Consider the following 26,111-nt stretch of genomic DNA (forward strand, 5'->3'; position numbering starts at 1 on the left):
GGGAAAGGACCACTTGTACTTTGCAGAGAACACTGACACAGTAAAGGACTCTTTCTTGGGACGACAGCACCACCTGAATTCAGAGCAGAATTTAGACGCTATGACTCTGAAAGCCAAAGCTCCACGAAAGCAGGTGTCCCTTCTCAACAGCTCTGAATTGCAGCCTCAAATGAGAACAGTTGACAGAAGTCGCAGTGACTCATGCATTCTTTCTTCAAACAACCCCCCTACCAAGGATCTTCTTTCAGGTATGTATGTAGCTGTGAACTCATACTGAGCCATATTTATTGGCATTACCCTGCCAGCCTATAAGGAGAATAAAAATTAAATCGTTTTCTCTCAATGGCCAAGGAACCCTGGTCCCCACTTGTGAGACAGAACATAGTGAAGCAGTGCTGCAGGTATCACTTCCCTCCCTATCTCTTGCTTTCCTCTTAGTTTTTCTCTGTCTCTATCCAAAATTAAAAACAGAAAAAAACTGAGTCCATAATCTCTCACCATTTAAAGTCAGTTGCATTATACCATTAAGTGGCTTTTAAATAATTACTAGACACTTATATGTATAAATAATAGGCTCAAGGGGAAAAACATTTAAAATGAAACTGTTTATGGGGAGAAAGTCTTTATTCCCAAATAGTTCAAGGCAAATAAGATTTTTGTCATCACTCATGTTGTAAATGGCATTTTCTGTACAACTGCACAAAAGCTAGTACCAGATCCATGTCACATTCTGAAAACTATTAATCTCCCTGGGAATTGAGTATGACTTTCAGCCAAACCGAAATAGAAAAGAATTGGTTTACCTATATAAAGATATAGACTGAGATTTTCAAAAACCACTACAAAACAAGAAAAGTAAACTCAAATTACCTAATGTTATATAGTGGTATGATAGGAATAATTGAGGTAACTTACATTATACTGTAATTAATGGCCTACTACATATATGTGCAACATCAAAGGGCTGGAGATAGTCTGGTGCTGTGGTTGCTTTCCTCTCTCTTATCTGAATGGCTAAGTAACTCAGAGTGCTGAAGTTATGTTATTATGAAATAATGGACAGGCATTAGTTCAAGTTTCTCTTCAGTTTTTTAAGCTATAGTTTAACTCTTTTTACTAACTAGTGTTAGATGTCATGTTATGTTATGTTTGATTTTTTTTTTCTTGTCCTATCATATCTTCTTTATTCGAAACTCCAGACTATCTTTGGTGTCTAGTCTCACTACTAAGCATCTGTAAAACCTCAAGGAAACAGTACATCTCTGTATTCTTTTAAAAAATGCCATTATTCCTAAGCCTTTAAAAGTAATTTGAAAAACTTTGTGCCACCTGTGCAGCAGGTTAAGCGCAGGTGGCACAAAGCACAAGGACCAGCATAAGGATCCTGGTTCGAGTCCCCAGCCTCACACCTGCAGGGGAGTCGCTTCACAAGCGGTGAAGCAGGTCTGCAGGTGTCTATCTTTTTCTCTTCCCCTCCCTGTCTTCCCCTCCTCTCTCCCATTTCTCTCTGTCCTATCAACAATGATGACATCAATAACAATAAAAAAACAAGGGGGATAAATAAATAAATAAATATTAACAAAAAATAATTGAAAAACTAAATGGAATCATACACAGGATAGTGGTTAAAATCATAAGCTGTGAGATTATCCTGGTTAGACCTGTAATGCATGTCTAACTTCATTTACTTATCCTCCATGCTTTGCTTTACCTGGGAAATGAATGACATAGTGCCCATCTCAGAGTCCTGCTGGGAAGAAGATAAGATGAATCTGTTGGGCTCTTAGGACATATGATCAGGGTTTTCTGCTATAATTGTTACTACTTGGAGGTTAAATTTTATGTAACAGAAAATCTGAAGTCTTCATCGTGATTTTTTCTTTTAATCTTCTGTATGATCTCAAGAGCATTTTTGGCATTATTTTCTTTATTCAGAAGAATATAAACTTGGAATCACTTATAATACTTAAAAGTTTAGCAGGTATAAATTATTAGTGTTTCTTGAATAAGGATGATATTAAAATTATTTTGAATGAATCAAAATTCAGTAAAATAACAGTACAAAAAGAAAATATTGGTATGTTCTATATAAATACCAGTTAAAGAGTCAATGCATGCATGCATGTAGTCCCACAAGGAGGTCAGCCTCTCTAGAATAGAGACTTGAGTCACTGCTATAATTCCAGCCTCTAAACTGCAGACATTTGTTGATATGTCCTCAAGGAAATATCAGGCTAGTAGACAAGGAAGGTAAGGAAGCCATTACGACACATTGCGCTAAGTCCTGTGATGAAGGAAAACTACAAAATATTGCAAGTATGTCTGTTGGATTTTAGATTTTCCTTCTTTTCTATTCTGCCTTCTTTAGTTCTATTAGAACAAGGCAATAAGCTACGTAATGCGATGGTGATTTCTGCAATGAAGTCAAGTCCAGATACTAGCATGTTGTTGGACGAAGTTCATCCTTCTGTGAAGGAAGATTTTCTTACAGCATCAAAACAGTGAGTCACAGGATAAACTTGATCCCTTATCATTCATTTTTTTATAGCTACTATGTTTTTGTCAATCTATGGACTAAATAATCTTGTAAATGTTCATCCAATCCTCTTCTTAATCGAAGGATAACTGATATGTAACACTAGTTTCAGGTGTTCAACATAGTAATTCAATATTAGCATGTATTTGAACTTGTCACATAAGTGTAATATCTGTTACTATGAAATTAAAATTTTTATTTTTATGGGAAATTATTTTTAACATTGTGGAAAAGAAGCCTGTACTAGGAATTGAAATGCTCAAAATCTCATCCTAGCACTGACACTTGCTAAATGTCTAAATGACCGAGTTCTCTGTTCCCTCTTTTTTTTCTTTTTTAAAGATTTTATTTATTTATTAATGAGAAAGGAGGAGAGAGAGAAAGAACCAGGCATCACTCTGGTACATGCGCTGCCAGGTATAGAACTCAGGACCTCATGCTTGAGAGTACGATGCTTTATCCACTGTGCCACCTCCCGGACCAACCACCTCTGTTCCCTCTGAATAGGTGTGATTGTATATATACAATGAATTGTTCTCTCAACCTGCTTCCACAGAAATGAAATATGACTCTAATATAGGAAAGGGCATTGTTAATTGTGAAGTTTTACATATACTTCATTTAGTAAGAAGAAATGTTAAATCTTTCATGTTGAACCATCTCCATATGGAAGTTCAGTACAATGACTAAAATTGAGATTTTTCTTCATGTGTTAGCCACTGAGAGTATTTTTCCACCCTTTAGAATCAAAGCCTTGCCTAAAACTCAATTTAAAGACCACATTAAAGACTCCATCCTCCTACCAGCTGAGAATACCTTTTGGAAGCACGATACAAAAGCTGATACCAGAGCCATACAGCTGCTACTAGACAGGTAAGAACTCTTTTCTTCCTTTTAAATTCTCCCTCCAATTTACTGTGCCCCACGTAGAAGTAGCCTTCCCATAATTTTTTTTTAAATATTTATTTTCCCTTTTGTTGCCGTTGTAGTTATTGTTGTTATTGATGCCATCGTTGTTGGACAGGACAGAGAGAAATCGAGAGAGGAGGGAAAGACAGAGGGGGAGAGAAAGATAGACACCTGCAGACCTGTTTCACCGCCTATGAAGTGACTCCCCCGCAGATGGGGGGCCAGGGGCTCAAACCAGGATCCTTAAGTGGGTCCTTGCACTTTGTGCCACGTGTGCTTAATCCACTGTGCTACCGCCCGACTCCCCATAATTTCAAATACATGTTTACTTAATGAAAAAAATCATATTTATGAATTAAGCATTCGTCACAAAAACATCATATAATATTCACTTGCCTTTTCCCCACCCTCCTTTCACTACTAGACCATAAGCAGCTCAAAGGTGGAGCAAGCTGGTTTAGCTATCTCTGTGTCATGCAGCACCAAACACCATGCCTGGCACATAATAGAGCCCCCTAAAATGTTTGTTGAATTAATGAATGAGGTCACAATCATTGTCAGCAGTGTTTGTTTTTGAATACCAGCTGTTTTATCAGATGACAGGAAATAGAACTTGAAAATATTTCTCATCGTCTATTTAATGTAAGTTTTCTGTTTAATGTAGTGTCCTCCATGTTTAGACCTCTAAGAAGTTTTCATTAAAGAAAGAATAGCTGGGACTGGGTGGTGGCACACCTAGTTGAGTGCCTAAGATAGCATGCACAAGGACCCAGATTCAAGTTCCCAGTCCCTTCCTGCAGGGGGAAAGCCTCACAAGCAGTGAAACACTGTTGCAGGTGTCTTTTTCTTCCTCTCTCCCTCTCTATCTCCTCTACTCCTCTTAGTTTCTCTCTGCCCTATCAAATGAGATAAATATCAGTAAAGAAAAGAAAAAAGAGGGGGCTGGGCGGTAGTGCAGTGGGTTAAGTGCACATGGCGCAAAGCACAAAGATCAGCATAAGGATCCCGGTTCGAGCCTCCAGCTCCCCACTGTGCTAGGAAGTCACTTCATGGAGAGTGAAGCAGATCTGCAGGTGTTTATCTTTCTCTCCCACTCTCTGTCTTCCTCTCCTCTCTTCATTTCTCTCTGTCCTATCCAACTACAACAACAGCATGATAATAATAACAGTAACAACCACAACAGGGGCAACAAAATGGGAAAATTAGCCTCCAGGAACAGTGGGTTCAAAAGTGCTGCCACTGAGCCCCAGTGAAAACCCTGGTGGCAAAAAAAAAAAAAAAGTTCAGCTGAACTTCTTTTAGAGCCCTTCTGCTTTGTTTTTCTTATTTCCTCAGTGCTGAATTATCCCACGGTCATAACTGGGATGGACTAGGCTCTCCTCCAGATTCTCCATCTCCTGGGAGTGATGTGTATTGCAGCAGTGAGCCAAATGACCCTCACTATGACCAGAGTCTCCTGGAGAACTTATTTTACACAGCATCTGTAAGTCATTGAATCTGAAGTTTCAGGAACTGAAAAGCAAGACTATTAATAATATTAGGAGGTATAGGCATGTTACCACCAGCTTTCTGTGGCTAATACCTAATTTTACAAAGACTACCTAAAGAAGAAACTCTTATCTTCATTTTTTAAGTGAGTAGACAGACCTAGTAAATTTTTTCCAAGGACACATTGTAAGTTTTAGAGCTAGAATTCAAATTCAGATTTACCTGAGTCTAAAGTGTATGGTCTTAATAAATTACTTGGCTTTTTTTTTTTTTTAAAGAACATTTTTTTTTTTAAATTTTTATTTATTTATTGGATAGAAACAGCCAGAAATTGAGAGGGAAGCGGTGACAGAGAAAGAGACAGAGCGACACCTATAGCGCTGCCTCACCACTTGTGAAACTTTCCCCTGCAGGTGGGGACGAGGGGCTTGACCTGGGTCCTTACGCACTGTAACATGTGCACTCAACCAGGTGAGCCACCACCTGACCCAATTACTTGGCTTTTTAAAAGCTTTTCTAAAGAAGAACTAATGCAAAATATCCTCAGAAGCTTCTTGACAAATGTCTTTTCAAAATATTCCAGAAACATTTCTTTTCACAAATAGCAAATACTCTACTGACAAGATAGTATATTCTCTTTCCAGGCACTTTGAACTTTTTCAGGATGTTTTATTCATTAATTTAGCACCTTCTAGAATATGTACGTAAGAAGTTCAATAACCAGTGCTCAACAGTGATGCACCCAGTTAAATTCAAATTTTATCGTGTGCAAGGACCCGGGTTTGAGCCCCTACTCCCTACCTGCAGCGGGGGAAGCCTCACAACTGGTGAAGCAGTGACTGGAGATGTCTCTTTCTCTTTTCCTCTATAGCTCCACCTTCCCTCTCAATTTCTCTCTGTCCTGTCAAATAACAAAAAATATAAAAGAAAAATTGGCCACTAAGAGTGATGAATTTGTGGGCAGGGGTAGATAGCATAATGGTTATGTAAAGAGACTCTCATGCCTGAGGCTCTGAAGTCCCAGGTTCAATTCCCCACACCACCATAAGCCAGAGCTGAGCAATGCTCTGGGCTTTCTCTCTCTGTGTCTTTCTCTCTCTGCATCTCTCTCTCAAAAATAAAAAATAAATACATAAAATACTTTTTTAAAAAATAGAGTGATTAATATATCATGTAGGTACCAAGCCCCAGCAATAAACCCTAATGGCAGTAAAAAAAAAAAAAAAAGTTCAATACCAGTTCTACAAGTAGTCATTTATATTTCTCAAGATTGCTATCATACCTCTTATTTTCCTTTTCTCCAGATCAGAAAAGATAATTAAAACACAGGGTAGTTTATACTAGCACAAAGGTAAGACAGTGAGGTCTATCAGGGTTGTTTTAAGATAGAAAGACAGTGAAGGAGACCACAGCGCTAAAGCTTCCTTCAGTGTGGTGGGGCCTGGCTTGAACCTAGATTGCACCCATGGCAAAGCAGCACACTACCCAAGTGAGCTAGTCCACTAGCCCAGTAAGAACATTTACATTAGCTTTCTGAGAAAGAGCACCATGAAAAACTCATTTTAACTGAGACTTTAATGGTAGTATTTTAGATGCACAAAGAGAGGATATAAAATAGATGTCAAAGGATGACCTATCTGGAGAAGCAATTTGTGTATTTCAATGACTATTATTTGAGTAGATGAGGATTCATGTGGGAGAAAAAAAGTCAGTAAGGCAGATGAGCACATTGCATCCAGCCTATGGAAGGCCTTGAATATCAGATAAAGAAGAAATGAAGTGGGGGCTGAGGGTGGTGAACCTGGTTGAGTGCACGTATTGCAGTGCACGAAGACCTGTGTCCAAGCCCCCAGTCTACACCTGCAGGGGAACTTCATGAATGGTGAAGCAGTGCTGCAGGTGTCTCTTTTTCTCCCTATCTCCTCCTCTCTCAATTTCTCTGTCTTTATCCAATAAAAGAAGAGGAGCAGGGGGAAGAGAAAGGAGGAGAAACAATGATGTTCTCAAAATACTATTTTAGGTAGATGACGAGGTGGCTCTGTAGTAGAGCACATGCTTTGCATGTTTGAAGCCCTGGGTTCTACTCTTGGCACTGCATAACAATAAGAAATACAAAACAAGGGGACCAGGCGGTGGCACACCTCATTGAGTGCACATGTTACAATGCACAAGGACCCAAGTTCGAGCCCCCAGTCCCCACCTGCAGGGGGAAAGCTTTGCAAGTGGTGAAACAGACTTGCTGGTATCTGTCTCTCTCCTTCTCTCTCACCCCTCCCCTCTCAATTTCTGACTGTCTCTATCCAATAAATAAAGATAATAAAAAATTTAAAAAAAAAGAAATACAAAAAAATAGAACAGCATAGTTATATGAAAAATTAGTACCCTGGTCTCAGTGGGAAAAATAAAGGGAAAAAAATAAAAGCAGTATTTTAGGGACAGTAGTTAATGTAACAGTAATGTAAGGGACCAGCTGATGGGAGAATAACTGGAAACAGATAGGAAATGAGTGGGTAATTAAAGCAGTAAGAGAATAAGAGAGCCTGAATGAGAAGGCAGCAATAGAGTTGAAAAGGATATATTTGAAAGATTATGAATTGTTATGTCTTCATGAGTTCTTGTTAGGATTTTAAAAGTTCCCAGTTCAACCCCAGCATGACCATAACCCATACCTGAGAAAAGAGGGGAAGGGGGGGAGGGCCGGGGACATAGCAGAATGGATATGCCATAAGACTTTCATGCCTGAGGCGCTGAAGTCCCAGGTTCAATCCCCAGTCCCACCATCAGCCAGACCTGAGCAATACTCTGGTTTCTCTTTCTTTCTCTGTATGTATTAAAATACATTAAAGTCTTGTTTTAATGTATCCCTCTCATTAAAATAAATACATATATATTTTTTAAAAAGGCAATGATTTCATGACTTTCTACCTTCACTGTTACTTGCAGGATAAAAGGAAAAAAGAACTTAAATTTGTTACACATTAACAAGGCTTTTGTTCATAGCTCAAGAGTCAAATAACAATAATACTTTCCTCTCTTTATTTTGCATTTTATGACAGATTAGTCAGTTTTGGCAACTGTATATTCTCAAAATAAAAATTAATTACAAGGCCAGAGAGGTAGCACCATCAGTACAGCACCATTGCTTGGCTTCTTCATTTATTTTTTAACTGAACTTGTATGTTATTTCTATATAACCAAGAGAAACATGGAATTATCATCCTACTATTATTTATCTTTAAAAAAAATGACATATGTGCAGATAAGAACTTTCTTATACTCAGGAAAAGATATCATTCCCATTCTCCTCAAAGCAGTTATCTTAAAATGCCTCTTTCTCTTTTTTCATCCAAAGAAATCTGATTCTAGTGATATCTTCAGTGAAGATGATGATAATGTCCCTTCTCAAAAAATGAGTCAATCAAAAGCTCTAGCCAGATCTCCTAAGGCTTGGGGGTCAAATAATGACAAACTGAAGAAGAGGACAGCAGACAAGAAAACAAGGTAAGCCGTTTTATGAATGGCTGTTGAGGTAAAAGAGGAGAGAGATTATTTTCAGAGATCTAAAGTGAAATGACCTGTTGGTCCAACTCAACCAGACTGGTTAAGTGAGTTACAGGAACTCATAGCTATTGCAGTCCTTAAAAAAAAAGTCCTTGACAAGAATAGTTAGAAACCATGCACGCATGTATTCTGGGTTGGATGTGTGCTATGATTACATATATATGTAGAAAGTATACATGAAGTAAATGAAAAATGACAAGTTATGTAAAGGTTGTGGGCAACTGAAGTGTACATCCTTGCAAAAAAACTTAATTCTGTAATAGCAGTTTCTGTTCTTGTGTATAGATAAGACTAGGTTGCAAGACTGTTTCATTTCTTGTGTTTTCTTTTACTGTAGATTAAGACCAAAGTTCTGATAATTAAAATCACTTCTCCATCCTTGACAGATTATGAATTAAGATGCTTTGTACCCTTTTGCTTAAGCACAGATTATTTCATGTTGGACTCCTGATCATCTGCTTCATTGTCTGAATTCCTTTCAGAAATTTAACTGAACAACAGATGCCATCAGAAACTCCACAAGATGCCCAAGTGATGACACTAAGTGTGGATAGATTGGCACTTCTAGGTAGAACACATTCAGTCAGAGTCATCATCAAAACCATGGGAGTTCCTCCAAGCAGTCCTCAGGTGACCCCTGGCAAAAAAGATTTTCCTGGGAGACCACCTGTTGTGGCAACAACAAAAAAGCGGTATGTTTCTAACAGTAGAAAGCTAAATAGGTTATTTCTAGAACATTTTCCTGGTAATAAAAACAAATAATTGTGTAATACTTTGATTTGTAAAGTACTTCTGTTTGTATCATTCAGTTAGCAGAAATGTAATGAATCTCCCTCTAGATCCCAAATACCATGTTAGGTTAGTGTGAGAATCATGAGAATTTAGGCCTTTGTTCTTGTGTGCCTTCTAGTCAGCAGAAAGAGACACATTTAAATGGCTATAGTGTAGAAATTTAGAGGCCAGAAGAGATAATCTGTTTGTTTTTACTGTTTTTGGAAGAAATGTTTTATATTAAAAATTCTATGGGGAAGGATGACAGAGGACCTAGTGGGGGTTGTATTGTTATATGGAAAACTGGGAAATGTTATGCATGTACAAACTGTTGTATTTACTGTCGAATGTAAAACATTAATTCCCCAATAAAGAAATTAAAAAAAAATTCTATGGGAACATAAGAAGAATCTTTAATTCTGCTCAATAAAATTGGTAAAGGCTTTGAAAACAGGAGGAAGATCCTCTGAAAATAGAATCTTTAAAATAGATTGAGTTGATCAGGTGAGAAATGGATTTGCTACATGGTTTGTTTTTAAGTCACATTTTTGTTTTGTTTTTTAGCACCTTCTTTGTAGAATATCACTTTCCTGTGGGCTTTTCCAAAAGTGGAGTGGGAAAAACAGCTTTGATTACTGAGGTTGTTCGACTTGCCTCCAGTAAAATTGCAGATGGAAGTAAGTGATTGGTTTGCTGCTCCTTAGACATCTTGGTTTTGGGAGAAAATTTATTTTTTATTTATTTTATTTATTTATTCCCTTTTGTTGCCCTTGTTTTTTATCGTTGTAGTTCTTAATGTTGTCATCACTGTTGGATAGGGCAGAGAAATGGAGAGAGGAGAGGGAGACAGAGGTGGGGAGAGAAAGACACCTGCAGATCTGCTTCACCGCTTGTGACGGAGTAAATTTTTAATCATTCATCTGACTTTTATATGATAACAGCATTTTAGAGCTAGAAACAAATTTATTTTCTAATAAACTAAACTCAGAAATACAGACATAGGAGAAGTGGGAGTAGATAGCATAATGGTTATGCAAAGAGACTCTCATGCCTGAGGCTCCAAAGTCCCAAGTTTAATTCCCCACACCACCATAAACTAGAACTGAGCAGTGCTCTGGTTAAAAAAAAAAAAAAAACAAGAAATACAGATATGTTCTTTCAACTACTGCCATTTTACTTTAAAAAAATAACTTGAAGATATAATTCACATACCACTTAAGTCACCCATTTGAAGTATATGATTCAGCAGCTATTAATATATTCACAGAGTTGTGCAGCCATCATCACAATCCAATTTTAGAGTAAGTTGAAAAAATGTTCTCGGAGAAAGTCCTCCAGAAGAAGCACTGTTTTAACACTCCTCATGTCCCTTCCTCCCATTCTGGACACTTCATATAAATGGAGTCAATACAAAAATGTGGTTTCATAACTGACTTCTTTGACTTAATAATATTTTCAGGTAGCATCCATACAGTGGTATCTGTAAGCACTTTATTCTTTTTTCTTTTTTAAGGTTTTTATTATCTTTATTTATTGGATAGAGACAACTAGAAATTAAGAGGAAAAGGGGGTGAGAGGGAGAGAAACAGAGAGACGCCTATAACACTGCTTCACCACTCACAAAGCTTTCCCCCTGGTCTTTGTACATGGTAACATGTACTCAACCAAGTGCATCACCAGCCCCTTGATTCAGTTTTATTCATGGATCTCTCTTTACCTCCATCCAAACCACACATGGTGGCATGTGATGACTTCCTTAAAGGAAAAAAACTATCTTTTTTCTCTGATCCTCATTTTCCCCATCTGTGAAATTGTGACATAGCTAGTACATGACTCTTAAAGATATGTTTGAATTTCATGAGTATCTACAAAGCAAGGGACTACCTGTAATCACAGGTTAGTGGTAAGTCAAATGGGATAATAAATATGTGTAAAAACCATCCGACTCAAATATAGCACCTAAACAATATGGGTTCACATTTATTGGGCACTAACATATGTGTCAAGCACTCAAGTGTTTTACATAAATTATCCATTTTATCTTTAGGAAAGGGGAAACTGAGGCCTAACGCAATTTAAGTAGCTTGCCTTAAGATCACAGTAAATGACTTATGGTAGAACTAGATTCTAAACTTAGGACCTTTTAACTCTAAACTGTGTGCTCCTGATTATATTGCTTCTGATGCATTATTATTATTGACCATAGTGGATGACTGTACCCCATGTTCTGAGGATGCTCCCGTGAGAAATGTAGGATATGCACCAAGACAGGAACTGGAAGATAGAACTTTAGTTCTGGTTATACAATACACTGACTGTGACCACAACCAAAGTCCATCTGTGGGCCTCTCTTAATAGTAACTTGGATTACACTAGGTATTTTCAGGACTTTTTGCAGTTTAAAAAAAAAAAAATCTTCGCTGGGGCCATGGTTTGTAATTTGTATGAATTTCTTCTTCTTTCTCTCTCTCTCTCTCTCTCTCTCTCTTTTTTTTTTTTTTTTTTGTCTCCAGTTGCTGGGGCTCAGTGCCGGCATTATATCCACCATTCCTGGCAGACTTTTTTTTTTCATTTTATTGACTAGGACAGGAAAATTTGAGAGAGAAGGCAAAACAGAAAGGGAGGGACTAAGACACCTGGAGACCTGCTTTGTCACTATTGAGGCACCCTACCCCCTTGCAGGTAGGCAGTGGGGGCTGGAACCCAGATCCTTTAACCTATCCTTGCACTTAGTACTATATGTGCTTAACTGGGTATACCACCGTCCACCCACCCCCAAATTTAAATATCAGATTAAAAGAGCTATGCAAAATAAATTAATAACATAGAATTGTGTTTGTACATAAAGGATTTTACAGTATTTACTCTTGTTTGTTTTTATTTTTGTTTTTATTTTTCCTTTTGCCTCCAGGATTATTGCTGGGGCTCAGTGCCTGTACCACGAATCCACCGCTACTGGAGGCTATCCCTTTCCCCCCTGTTGCCCTTGTTGTTCATCGTTGTTGTTATCAGTATCATCATTGTTGTCATCATTGTTGGATAGGACAGAGAAATCAAGAGAGGAGGAGAAGACAGAGAAGAGAAGGGGAGAGAAAGACAGACACCTGCAAATCTGCTTCACCACATGTGAAGCGCCCCCCCCCCCCATCAGGGAGCCAGGGGCATGAACCAGGATCCTTATACCAGTTCTTGCATTTTGCACCTTGTGCACTTAACCTGCTGCGTTATCACCTGGCCCCCTCTTTTTTCTTTCTTTAACTAGAGCACTGTTTTCTTTAGCTCTGGCGTATGGTGGTGTTAGGAGATGAACCTGGAGTGTCAGAGACTCAGGCACTGAAGTTATTTTGCATAATCATTAGGCTATCTCCCCAGCCCCTCAAATATTTTTTTCTTTACTGATTCAATCGGTTTTCTCAGCCTATCAATACAGTTTAGGTATTTTATTCCCTCCCCTGCCAGAACAAATACACTAGTCTAGTACTTATTCTGGTCTTTGTTCATAGTTCCTAAGAGTGGTTTCAGATAGCAAAACCCAAATCTGGCCCCTGAGTATCTACAGAAGTAGAATCAAGAGTTAAGATAGCAAAGATGAATCAACAGGTCAAACTGGACAGCTAAAATGAATACCAGAGAGAGATGATTCTCTCTGTGCTTTTATGAGCTTTTTTTAGATACATTTTAAAGATCTAGAAATGGACAACAAGGCAGGGTAGATAGCATAATGGTTATGCAAAGAGATTCGCAAGCCTGAGGCTCCAAATTTCCAGCACCACCACCCACCACAAGCCAGAATTGGGCAGTGCTATGGTACAAAAAAAAAATTATATATATATGAAGGAAGAGAAGAGACAGGAAGATTATTTTTCAGATAATTTCTGACTGAAGTGGTTACTAGTAACAGAACTTGAACTAATTATGGGTAACTAGAACTTGAATTCATATCCTTTGATGTTGATCCCAGTTTCCTCTCTTGCCCCATAGCAGTAAGCAGAAACAGAATTATGACCTTACTACATCCCACTTATACTTTTCATTTTCACAGAAACCCCTTCCTTTCTACCCAAGACACAGATTATAGTCTATCTAATATTGGTAACTAAATAGCAATATCTGGCACTTCAGTGAATATGATGGGAGACCCCTAGTCTTCAGCCAGAAGTTAAAACTTTTCATTATTAAAGTTTTGATTCAGGTTTTTAAATAAAGTTTGTTTTACTTTTCTTACATTTGTTAGGACAGAGAGAAATTGAGAGGGGATAGGGAAACAGAGAAGGAGATAGACACCTGCAGCACTATTTTACCACTTGTGAACTTTGACCCCTGCAGATGGGGACCAGAGGCTTGAACCTTGGTCCTTGAGCATGGTAACATGCATTCAACCAAGTACATCACAGCCTCTTGATTCAGTTTTATTCATATCTCTTTTCACCTCTTTCCAAGCCAGCCACCTTCTTTTGTTACACACCTACCAAATTGTCTTTTAAAAATAGTAGGCTAGCTACCTGGACTCCCGAGCATGGAATCACAAGTTCAAGCCATGGCATTACATGTACTAGAGTGATGCCCTAGTCATCTCTCTCCCATTAATAAGTAAAAATCTTTTTTAAATAAATAAAAAACAAAACATAGTAGGCCAATGGCCCAGGAGCTAGGACAGTAAACAGTGTGTTAGATCCTCAAGCTTAAGGTTCTGATCCCTCACATCACATATCCCAGATTGATGTTCCAGTTCTCTCTTGTTCACTCACTCTTATAAATTCATAAATAAATCTTTAAAATAAGAGGGGCCAGGTAGTGGTGAAACCCAGTTGAGTACATACATTATAGATCTCAAAGACTTGGGCTAAAGTCCCTAATCCCCAACTGCAGAGGGGGAGCCTCCTGAGCAGTGTGCCATGTTATATCCAGGGATGTCTGTATACATCATATGCTCAAATGCTTGGCATCCCTTTCTTGTAGCAAACCACAGCAGCATAGCACTGTATCTTTCATGTACTATATCCAGGATTATTCTTCATCTCTGTCCCTTTGGTCCCCTAGCCCTGGCACTTTCTGTGAAACTACACAGACTAGATTCCTGAAAGAGTTTTTTGTAGGGTTTGAAAGGGAACTAGATGGTGTCAGACATGGATTGATATGCCTTTAGTTGGGTGGCATAACATGTACTTATGTGTCTTGTTTTTCCTTACAGTGGTGAAATTCCAGCAGCGATCTGTATTTCCACTGCAGTTTGGTGGCCCGATGATAGAACACTGGTGGAATTCCAACCTTACTTTCCAAATTTACACAAAGAAAGCCCCACAGAAAAAGGTACTTCTAATGATTTTTAGCCTTGGCCTAGCCATTTATACCAGGCTCATACTTTAACTAGGAATTTATTTATTTTTTATTTATTTTTATTTATTTTTAAATTTATTTCCTTTTGTTGCCCTTGTTTTTATTGATGTAGTTGTTAATGTCATTGTTGCACAGAACAGAGAGAAATGGAGAGGAGGGGAAGACAGAAAGAGGGAGAGAAAGACAGACACCTGCAGACCTGCTTCACCACCTGTGAAGCGACTACCCCTGCAGGTGGGGAGCCGGGGGCTCAAACTGGGATCCTTCGACCAGTCCTTGTGCTTTGCGCCACATGCGCTTAACCCTCTGCGCTACCGCCCCAACTAGGAATTTCTTTAGGGTCAAACAAAACTATTGCTTTTGATTGTTATTTCTTGTAGTTTTAAATGTTTGTTTGTTTTTTTGGTTTTCTGGTTTTTTTTGTTTTGTTTGCTTTTTGCCTTTGTTTTAACTTATGGAGAAAAAGAGGGAGGGAGGGAGGACCCTAGAGCATCACTCTTGCACATATGATACCAGGAATCTAACTCTGGACTTCAGGCTTAAGGATGTAAGACTTTATCCACTGCACTACCTTCTGGGTCACCTGTTTCATGTTTGTCATGGGCTAGTTCCTAATGCTTATAAGGTTCTACACAAACACTGTCAAATTTAATCATTATAACTCTGTTAGTTAGGGGTATGGTTACCTTTACAGATTTTTTTAAAAACTGAGACTTAGGGGAGTTAAGCAGCTTATTTAATAAAAGTTACCCAAGCTAGCAAAAGACAAAGTCAGAACACCCTCACAACTCTTGTGACTTTAGGTCCTAAGAGTTCAGCCTCTTTATAATGCACCTTATTATAGGGTTGACTATTTGAATTGATATAGACCATTTGCCTTAATTTGAAACTCTAATGTCTGTTTTCATAACATATAAGGTACCCAGTGCATATTCAAACTATTCAATGTGAGTAGCAGTTTTGATCAGCTAATTCCAAGTTTACATAATCTATTTACAACTGGTTCAGCTGTCATGTGCAAGTTTTTTCTCATAGTCTTCAGCTTCCTCTTTGGTATTGATAACACAAGGAATATATCTTTTTTCTGTTTTTTCAAAGTATATAAATAATATAGGGTTTTTTTTAATAGGTAAAGGGAGAAAGCATATATAATCTCAAGACAAGTTGAAAACAACCTCTGTTAAAGTGAATTGCCTAGTTTGTAGCTTTTTCCAGATTACAGAATAATAAATTATACATGCTTTTTTATAACAAACTTGAAAAATTACTTTTAAATGTCTATTATTTAATATGAGCCGTACATTACCCTAATAGACAAGAACCTCAGGCATACAAGTCCTGTGCTCTACCAGTTATTTCCCCCGATATATATATTTATATTGTTGTTGTTTATCCAGAACACTGCTCAGCTCTGGTTCATTGTGGTTCAGGGGGATTGAACCTGGGACTTTGGAGCTTCAGGCATCAGAGTCCTTTGCATAACCATTATGTTATCTATCCCCACCTTGGAAAATATTTTTTAAAAGCAAAATTGTCCAATAATCCCATCATCAGTAGATAACTACTGCTAATATTAGTGTTTATTTCTTGTTATGTTAATATCATTTTGCAATTTTTTTTAAAGATGTAGTTATATATAGGGCTTGGATAGAGGACCAGAGCATCTATCACTCTAGCATATCCAACCTGATCATCTTCGCTTTTTTAAATAAATGCAATAAGGATAGAAGGTGACTCAACAGTAGAGCATGTGCTTCATACACATGAAGCCCTGGGCCCAACCCCCCGCCCCACCTTCATAAAGTAAACACAATGTTATATGTGTATTTATGTGCTTCAGTAGTATTAGCATAATCTTTGTCTGCAATTTTTCTTTTTCATATTTTACTTATTTGTTGAGTAGAGACAAAAATCAAGAGGAAAAGGGAGGTAAAGAGGTAGAAAGAGAGACACCTACAGCACTGCTTCACTGCTTGTGAAGCTTTCCACTTACAGGTGGGGACCAGGGACTTGACCCTGGGTCCTGGCACATGGTAATGTGTTCACTCAGCTGAGTGTCCCGCCACCTGGCCCCTATATGCAGTTTTTTTAACTGAACTCTCATTGCACTGCAACATTATATAAATTTCAAGTGTGTGTCATTGTGTATGTGTGTATGTTTTGTTTTTATTTTACCAGAAAAGTGCTAACTGATCTCCAGCTTCTGATGGTGCTGGCAGTTGAACCTGGGAACTTTGGTGCCTTTAGCATAAAAGTCTTTTTGCATTCTCTCCCCAGCCAGTAATGCAGTAATGTACATCATTCGTATCATGCATTTTTAAGCTTAACATTGTCTTGAAAGGTTTTCAATATATATAATATAATTATGTCTCTTAGGGGGGCAACGGGGCACCTGGTTGAGCACATGGTACATTGCGCAAGGACCTGGATTCAAGCCCGTGGTCCCCACCTGCAGGCAGAAAGCTTCACAAGTGGTGAAGCAGTGCTGCCAGTGTCTCTATGTCTCACTCCCTCTCTGTCTCCCTCTTCCCTCTCGATTTCTGGCTATCTCTATCCAATAAATAAAAATTTTTTAAAAAGAAGAGACGGGGAGATACTCGTTCAATCTTTGTGACTCATGAAGCTTCTATAACATATATTCCAGTGAAAAATAATGAAACCAGTGGTCTGGGAGGTGGCGCAGTGATAAAGCTTTGGACTCTCAAGCATGAGGTCCTGAGTTCAATCCCTGGCAGCACATGTGCCAGAGTGATGTCTGGTTCTTTCTCTCTCCTATCTTTCTCATAAAATAAATAAAATCTTAAAAAAAAAAAGATGAAACCAAAATCAGGGACCAAATGTAGCAAAATATGAGTTACTATTTAGAGTTACATAAATCAAATAATTATTCTATTTTCTTCATCAACCAGATTAAAAAAAATTTTTTTATATTTATTGATTTTCCCTTTTGTTGCCCTTTTTTGTTGTTGTTGTTGTTGCAATTGTTATTGTTATTGATGTAGTCATTGTTAGACAGAACAGAGAGAAATGGAGAGAGGAGGGGGAGATGGGGAGAGAAAGATAGATACCTACAGATCTGCTTCACCGCCTGTGAAGTGATTCCCCTGCTGATGGGGAGCCGGGGGCTTGAACTGGGATCCTTATGCCCATCCTTGTGCTTTGCGCCTTGTGCACTTAACCCACTGCACTACAGCCCGACTCCCCAGAATTTCTTTTTTAAGCTGTTTTATGCTGTTACTTCTGTTATAAATACCCAAGTCCCCTTTTAAATTAAACCTAAACTTTTGTTCTTTCCTTATCTCAGCCAGAAGTCATTGGTTCGGCGTCATTGCCATTGCGAGCTGTCATTCAGTCTGAGCTACTTTCTTTCAGTGATCAGCTTCCAGTGCAACAGGAAAATGGTCAGACTCCATTTGGCCCCTTCAAGGTACCTAGATTCACGTGGACAAGTATTCACAGAGTGTATGTTACTGGATGCCACTTTAGAATATGGCAGTGAACAAAAAATATGGTCTCTGCTCTGAAGCTTATTATTCAATTGGAACAACAGAAATGTCATAAAGGAAATAAACAGGGGTGGTGTAGATAGCATAATCATTATGCTATCTACAGCATTATGCAAAGAGACTCAGGTTATGCCTGAGGCTCTGAAGACCCAGGTTCAGTCCCCCCACACCATCATAAGCCATAGCTGAGCAGCGCTCTGGTAATAAATAAAGTATGGTGGTATAATGCATGCCTACGAGGAACTGTAGAAGGTCTCTCTCTAATTATTATTTTTTTAATTTTTATTTACCTGAGCACTACTCACTTCTGGCTTGTGGTGCTGGGGATTGAATTTGGCCACCTGGAAGCCTCCGGCTGAAAGTCTGTTTGCATAACTATTATGCTGTCTTCCCAATCCTGTTTCTCTAAGTATATCGGACTTAAGGTGAGATTTGAAGAATAAGAGGAAGAGGTCACAATGTAAAGAGGACAGGGAAGATTGTTTTAGAGAAAAGGGAATAGGCTTGGCATTGCCAACTGATAGAACATTCTCACAGGATAGTAAGCCATAGAGAGTGGTAGGAGGTAAGATTAGACAGGCAGGCAGAAGCCATATCATTCAGAGCAAAGCCAGAATAAAGGGTTCAGTTTTATCCTAAGAGGCAAGTAAGGACACAAAGGCATGGAAATGACATAATTTAAAATAGTACTGTGTAGACAATAGATTATAGTAGATAAAGGAGAAAATAAGGAGACTGTTGTCATAAAAGAGATGATTGATGGCTTGGACAAGGCAATAGTAAGGTGAGAAATGACTGAGTTTGTGTCTAGTGGCGTGAATTCTGATGTGTAGCCACAAAGAGGATTATTTCCTGTACTCATCAGGATTTATTAATTCACTGACTTTAAAATTGTGGCATCATTGTACTTTTTCTTTCTTAATGTTATGCTGAAAGTATGGACCTCACCATATGACCCCAGCCTACCACTGGGGCTTACTCTCTTGCAGTTTCTCTGCCAATGACCATGTCAGAGTGTATGAATAATTGCTAAAATATGCTGATTCATGCCTCCATCTTTTGTTCTTGACATTCATGCTGCTTCCTTTTCCTAGAAGCCTTCTTCTGTTTTTACTTACTATTCTAACTAATAAATACCTTCTATTTTTGAGACATTGCTTATCATTTTTGTAAAAAGTCACATTGTTCTTCTGCTGTCAGGGTTTCATTTTTTCTTTAATCAATTCATTCTGAAATGAAAAGGCCTAAAATCACCAAGGAGTAGGGTCTGGGGAGATAACATAGAGATATGCAAACAACTTTCATATCGGAGCTCCTAGGTTTAATCTCCCTTACCACCATAAGCCAAAAAATGGAGTACTTTGGTAGTAAGTAAATAAGCAAATGATAAAGAAAAATCACAAAGGGGTGATAGATAGTACTTATGGAGTAGAATGATTTCTGTCCCTGTTCTATTTAGAGAAGCCTTAGTCCAGATGGTGGTCTGTGTTTCATAGAGCAAGAGAATTTTGCTGTGGTTTTGAAATGAAAGGAACGGTGACCCCCTTTATCCTTAAGTAATGTCTGTCTCATAATGACTATATGTTCTTTTTTTTTTTAGAAATATATTTATTTATTAGATAGAGACAGAAAGAAATTGAGAGGGGAGGGGGGAATAGAGAAGGAGAGAGACACCTGCAGCCCTGCTTCACCACTTATGAAGCTTCCCCCCTGCAGGTGGGGACCAGGAGCTTGAACCTGAGTCCTTGTGCATTATAATGTGTGCACTTAGCCAGGTGTGCCACTGCCTGGCACTCTGACTACATATTATTTATCACTTTTCTGCAACTTTTTTTCACTTTTTAATATTTTTAACTTAAAACAATAATTGGAAAAAAATAGTGCAAAGAACTCACATACCCTGTACCTAGATTCACCAGTATTAACATTTGCAACATTTTCTTTATAGTGATCTGTCAGACTCTTCTCTCATTATATTTTTTCCTTTCTTTCCTTGTTTTCCCTCCTATTACATAAACACTGAATTTCTTGAGAATATGTTAGACATGCCTCTTCCCATGTAAATTATTTTTAATATTTTATTTATTTAGGGTGGAAACAGAGAAAAAATGAGAGGAAAGAGGAAGATAGGGATAGAGAAGGAGATAAACCTGTGGTACTGCTTCACCACTCATGCAGCTTCCCTGTGCAGGGGCTTAAACCCCAGGTCCCTGTGCATTGTAGCATGTTTGCTCAGCCAAATGGATCACCACTTGGCTCTCAGACCTAAATTCTTGTATTTCTCAAGAACAAGGATATGAACATACATAGCACAGCATTATGACAATGGTGTAACACTGATAAATTATCTACAATCCATACTCAAATACCACTAATTATGTAAATGTTTCCTTTTACTACAACCGTTTACAGCTTTTAGTACAACCGTTTACATCCATTACACTTAATTGCTCTCTCTGCCTCTCTCCATTCTCTGCTAGTCTGGAACAACTTTGCAGTCCTTCCTTGTCTTTCAGTATTCTGATATATTTGCAGAGTAAACCCAGTTATTTTATAGAATGCTCCACCATGGAGACTTATTTGAATCACTTATTGCCATTTCATGATTATAAAATGATGATTTTTCTAATCCATTTCATTTACTGGCATTAGCTGGCATTCTGTTGCACTAAACAGTTAATCTGTCTCCTGTATTGATTTATATGAGTATAAACTCATGGGTTCTTACATTATTCAGTAGTTTATAATCCATTATTGTCATGATTCATGTTAATGTTCAAATTCTCTTAGACTTGGTCAGTGAAAGCCTTCTGTAGCTGAATTTTGTGTCCTTTCAATATGTCTCTTTACTTCTCTGAGTACTTCCTTATTTTTATGGTATAGGGCGATCTTGCAGACTCATATTATTGATCAACTATCTTCCTAGCTTTTTAAATCTTGATAAGATACTCTATATGACGTCTGAGTGTTCTTATTACTATAGGACACAAAGATCAATTTATTTTCTAACAATCCAGTACAGCTTCTAACTCCAAAATTCTGATTCTAATGCTAGAAGACATTGTGTTTTGTTTTTTTGTTTTCGATAGGACAGAGAGAAATTGAGAGGGGATGAGGAGATAGAGAGGGAGCGAGAAAGAGAGACCAGTACTGCTTCACCATTTGTGAAACTTCTCCCTGCAGGTGGGGTCTGGGGGCTTGAAGCCAGGGATCCTTGTACAAGGTAATGTTTGCACACAAGCAGGTATGTCACCAACTGGCTCCTAGAAGACATTATTAATAACTCTCTTCTTTTATATCTTATAGGTAACTGTGGAACTTGTTCTAGATAATAAGGATTCCACTGGTGGCAATAATAAATCAAGTAACAGCACCCAACAAACTCAATTTTGTGCCCTTACAAATCCAGATAAAACATTACCAGATCCTAGCCAGTGTGTTACCTGTATCAAAAATTCAGAGAATCTAAATCAAATTCCTGAAGAAACTATGAAGAAAACACAGAATTTGGGACTTTCCTGCCCAAATTCACCAAATCCTATTGTGCCAAATCCTTCAATGAATGTGCTGGCCTCCCACAATTTAGCAGACCAGACGAATGGGTCAACAAAAGAGAATGCTTTGCTGTTGCATGTGCTATTGATGGTACCAGATGGGAAAGATTTCATTACTGGAGAATCTGAGAAGCAACCACCATGCAATATTTATTTAAATTGCAAGCTCTTCAGCACTGAGGAAGTCACCAAATCCATCATTGCCTGGGGTACAAAGGAGCCAGTCTTTAACTTTTCTCAGGTAATTTTGTACATGTCTTAACATCCCATGCACACTAGGGATGTATGGGGATGGTAGATAAGTATGGCTATCCTAAGTCAGTATTCCACTGTAAAGAAAGTTTAAGTTGTTCAGACTGAGAGGAGTCTTTGTAATTACCTAGCCCTAGCATTCAGTTCCACTATTGGATGAGAAGAGGGAAGGATATCTCATGTTTGAAATCTGTTTGAATCAAGATCTTTTGTTCTATCTCATTTGATACGGTTTCCCACTCTTGTCTGAGTTCTTAATTCTTTTCTTTCATTAGCCTCCTATTTCTGCATTTCCCTTTTTCTTTGTAATTATGCTTATTTACTCCTCCACTTTTTTTTTTATGGTTTTATGGTATCAGAATTTTTTTTTTTTTTTTTTTTTTGCCTCCTGGGGTATGGTGCTGGCACTACAAATCCACTGCTCCTGCAGCCATTTTTTTTTTCCCTGTTAAATAGGACAGAGAGAAACTGAGAGGGGAGGGGAAAAGAAAGAGAGACACCTGCAGACCTGCTTCCCCACTTGTGAGATGGGGAGCCAGGGACTCAAACTGGGATCCTTCACTTTTGTACTATGTGCACTTAACCTGGTGTGCCACCACCCGGCCCCCTTTTATCAGTACTCATCTCATTTGTGCTATTGCTTAAATTGTTTTCCTTCTTTATTTTTATTTATTAAGATTTATTTATAGAAAGAGAGAGAGAAAGAAAGAACCAGATATCGGTCTGGTACACATGCTGCCAGGGATTGAACTCAGGACCTCATGCTTGAGAAACCAACTCTTTATCCACTACACCACCTCCTAGCCCATGCCTTCTTTATTTTTGTAAATCTATTCACTTGGTTTTGGTACTCCTGCTCATTTATCTATCTTGGACACACAAACCCATCTCATCGCTTCCTCTATTTTTTTTTTAATAGTATTTATTTATTCCCTTTTGTTGCCCTTGTTTTATTGTTGTAGTTATTGATGTCATCATTGTTGCATAGGAGAGAGAGGAGAGGAAAACAGAGGGGGAGAGAAAGATAGACACCTGCAGACCAGCTTCACTGCTTGTGAAGCAGCTCCCCCATAGGTGGGGAGTCGGGGGCTCAAACCAGGAGCCTTATGCCGGTCCTTTTGCTTTGCACACCTGCACTTAACCCGCTGCGCTACAGCCCAGCTCCCAGCTTCCTCTGTTCTTATAAAGATAACCTCTACGTCCACATCTAGTTGGTCAAGCATTCCATTCAAGTTTCAGACCCAATAGATGCTGCAAACTTAATTGTCTTTGGAATAAATACTCTTACCTCTACTACACTGCTTTCATTCAATTCTCTCTCCCTCCCCATCTCTCTCTCTCTCTCCCTTTTAACCAGAGCAGTGATCAGCTCTGGTTGATGGTGGTGTGAGGGGGGAGATTGAACTTTGGAGTCTCAGGTATGAGAATCTGCTTGTTGCATAACCATTAAGCTATCTATCCCCACTCTCCTTTTTCTCTTTCCAGATAGCCTTCAGACTGATTGCAGTTTCTCCCTGTCCAGTCTGAAATACTAACCTGAATTTTTTGCTTTCCTCAGAATTTTTCAGTGAATCCCCATGACCTTCAGGATAGTCTAGACCCTTAGTTTAAACTGTAAAACCCTTTAAGAACTCTTCTGTGCTTCTCTATACTTCTGTCAGTTGTCTCTTCACATAAAATAATCCTGCTGTGTTCAGTGACTTAAAATTTCCTGAATGTTCTCTTCTCCCACTTTCTATGTCTTTGCATGGGCTTTTCCTTTTACATGGAATTTCATCTCAGCCTACATGACTCCTAGTAGGCAGTGCTTTTTATACTTGTCAACTCTTGCTTGTCCTTAAGATTTAGGATTAAAATAGGTTGGGGAGGGAGTCAGGCTATAGCGCAGCGGATTAAGCGCAGGTGGCGCAAAGCACAAGGACCGGCATAAGGATCCCGGTTCGAACCCCGGCTCCCCACCCACAGGGGAGTCGCTTCACAGGCGGTGAAGCAGGTCTGCAGGTGTCTATCTTTCTCTCCCCCTCTCTGTCTTCCCCTCCTCTCTCCATTTCTCTCTGTCCTATCCAACAATGACGACAACAACAATAATAACTACAACAATAAAACAACAAGGGCAACAAAAGGGAATAAATAAATAAAATAAAATATTTTTAAAAAAATAGGTTGGGGAGACAGTCTTTTTGGTTATACAAAAGACTTCCATAACTGAGACTACAAAGTCCCAGATTTAAATCCCAACACCACCATACACCAGAGCTGAGCAGTCAGTCTCTCTCTCTTTCTCTCATTAAAATGACTTTTTTTTTAATCCTAGCAGCTCTCTGTAATATTCACATGTTAAGCTGCTGTGTTAGTTTTACATTTTTGTGATTTTATTTTTTTATTTATTTTACAAGAACACTGCCAACTCTGGCTTATGGTGCTGTGGGAGACTGAACCTGGGACTTCGGAGCCTTAGACATGAGAGTCTCTGTATCACTATTACGCTATCTACCCCCATTTTTGTGATTTTAGCTTAGATTATCTTTTTTTGTTTTGTTTTGTTTTTCCTCCAGGATTATCGCTGTTTTTTTTTTAATTTATTTATAAAATAAAAACACTGACAACACCATAGGATAAGAGGGGTACAATTCCCACCACTAGAACTCCGTATCTCATCCCCTCCCCTGGTAGCACATGAATTCACTGTTCCTAAAGGGCATTTTTTCCCATTTTTGTTGCCCTTGTTGTTGTCATTACTATTATTGTTGTCATTGATGTTGTTGGATAGGGCAGAGAGAAATAGAGAGAGATGGGGAGACAGAGGGGGAGAGAAAGGTAGACACCTGCAGACCTGCTTTACCTCTTGTGAATCGATTCCCCCTGCAGGTGGAGAGCTGAGGGCTTGAACTGGGATCCTTACACTGGTCCTTGTGCTTTGCGCCATGTGCACAAAACCTGCTGTGCTACCTCCCTATCCCCTAGATTTTTATATATATATATATTTTTTTTTTTTTTTTTTTTTTTTTTGCTTCCAGGGTTATTGCAGAGGCTCAGTGCCTGCACTATGAATCCACTGCTCCTGGAGGCTATTTTTCCCATTTTGTTGCATTTTTGTTGTAGTTGTTATTGTTTTCATAGCAGTTGTTGGATAGGACAGAGAGAAATGGAAAGAGGAGGAGAGAAAGACAGACACCTGCAGACCTGCTTCACCGCTTGCGAAGTGACCCCCTGCAGGTGGGGAGCTGGGGGCTTGAACCAGGATCCTAAGCTGGCCCTTGCACTTTACACCATATGCACTTAACCCGCTGTGCTACCGCCCAGCTCCCCCTAGATTATCTTTTATAATTGAAGTATATTAGGTGGGTAGAAAAGAACATTTTCCCTGGGTTTTCGCTCTTTTACCGTATTCTCATTATACCTTCTGTTATCTCTGGTTTCACCCTGTTTGTCTCATATATTTTCTACCAGTGGGTCATGTCTCTTCTCTGCTGCTTCCTTTATATTACAGCTTGGGCTTCTTCAAATTAACAAGCCCTTGATTCTGTCATCAGTTTGACTAAGCTGCCCTTGTGTCCAGGTCGCTTGGTTGTCTATGTGACTTCTGTTTTTCTTTTCAGCTACTAGCTAACTGTTCAATTCTGAAGTAATTTTAGTCTGGAAATTCACATGAGCAGCTCTGGCTTTGCTATTTACCATGATTTCTGCTTTTTTTTTTTTTTTTTTTTTTGCCTCCAGGGTTATTGCTGGGGCTCAGTGCTTATACCATGAATCCACTGCTCCTGGAGGCCATTCCTCCCCCCTTTTGTTGCCCTTGTTGTTGTAGCCTTGTTGTGGTTATTCTTGTTGTTGATGCCATTCGTTGTTGGACAGGACAGAGAGAAATGGAGAGAGGAGGGGAAGACAGACATCTGCAGAACTGCTTCACTGCCTGTGAAGCGACTCCCCTGCAGGTAGGGGCCTGGGAGCTCGAACCAGGATCCTTACGCAGGTCCTTGTGCTTTGCGCCACGAGCACTTAACCCACTGCACTACCGCCCGACCCCTGATTTCTGCTTTTTTTTTAAAATGTATTTATTCACCAAGCCTCAAACTGTGAGAACTGAGTTTTATATAAGTATTTTTACCATACTTACTGAGAGGTTTTTGTACCAAATCATACCACCTAGGCAGTGGATTAACTTCCCCTTCTCTAGGTGCTTAATTCTTGCCTGAACAG

The 26,111-nt window shown here is 38.8% G+C and overlaps 1 protein-coding gene across 1 annotated transcript in view; it reads left to right on the plus strand.

Annotated features, from left to right (window-relative positions):
• Positions 1-26,111, plus strand: part of C2CD3 (C2 domain containing 3 centriole elongation regulator) — a 116,976-nt gene that overhangs the window by 9,873 nt on the left and 80,992 nt on the right. The window contains exons 5-14 of the mRNA XM_060176841.1: positions 1-248; positions 2,369-2,501; positions 3,281-3,409; positions 4,781-4,928; positions 8,286-8,434; positions 8,977-9,186; positions 9,830-9,942; positions 14,457-14,575; positions 17,907-18,029; positions 21,415-21,903. Coding sequence (XP_060032824.1) covers positions 1-248; positions 2,369-2,501; positions 3,281-3,409; positions 4,781-4,928; positions 8,286-8,434; positions 8,977-9,186; positions 9,830-9,942; positions 14,457-14,575; positions 17,907-18,029; positions 21,415-21,903 — 1,861 coding nt within the window. The remainder of the gene's footprint in view (positions 249-2,368; positions 2,502-3,280; positions 3,410-4,780; positions 4,929-8,285; positions 8,435-8,976; positions 9,187-9,829; positions 9,943-14,456; positions 14,576-17,906; positions 18,030-21,414; positions 21,904-26,111) is intronic.

Source organism: Erinaceus europaeus, chromosome 17 (genome assembly GCF_950295315.1).
Source record: "Erinaceus europaeus chromosome 17, mEriEur2.1, whole genome shotgun sequence".
Lineage (NCBI taxonomy): Eukaryota > Metazoa > Chordata > Mammalia > Eulipotyphla > Erinaceidae > Erinaceus > Erinaceus europaeus.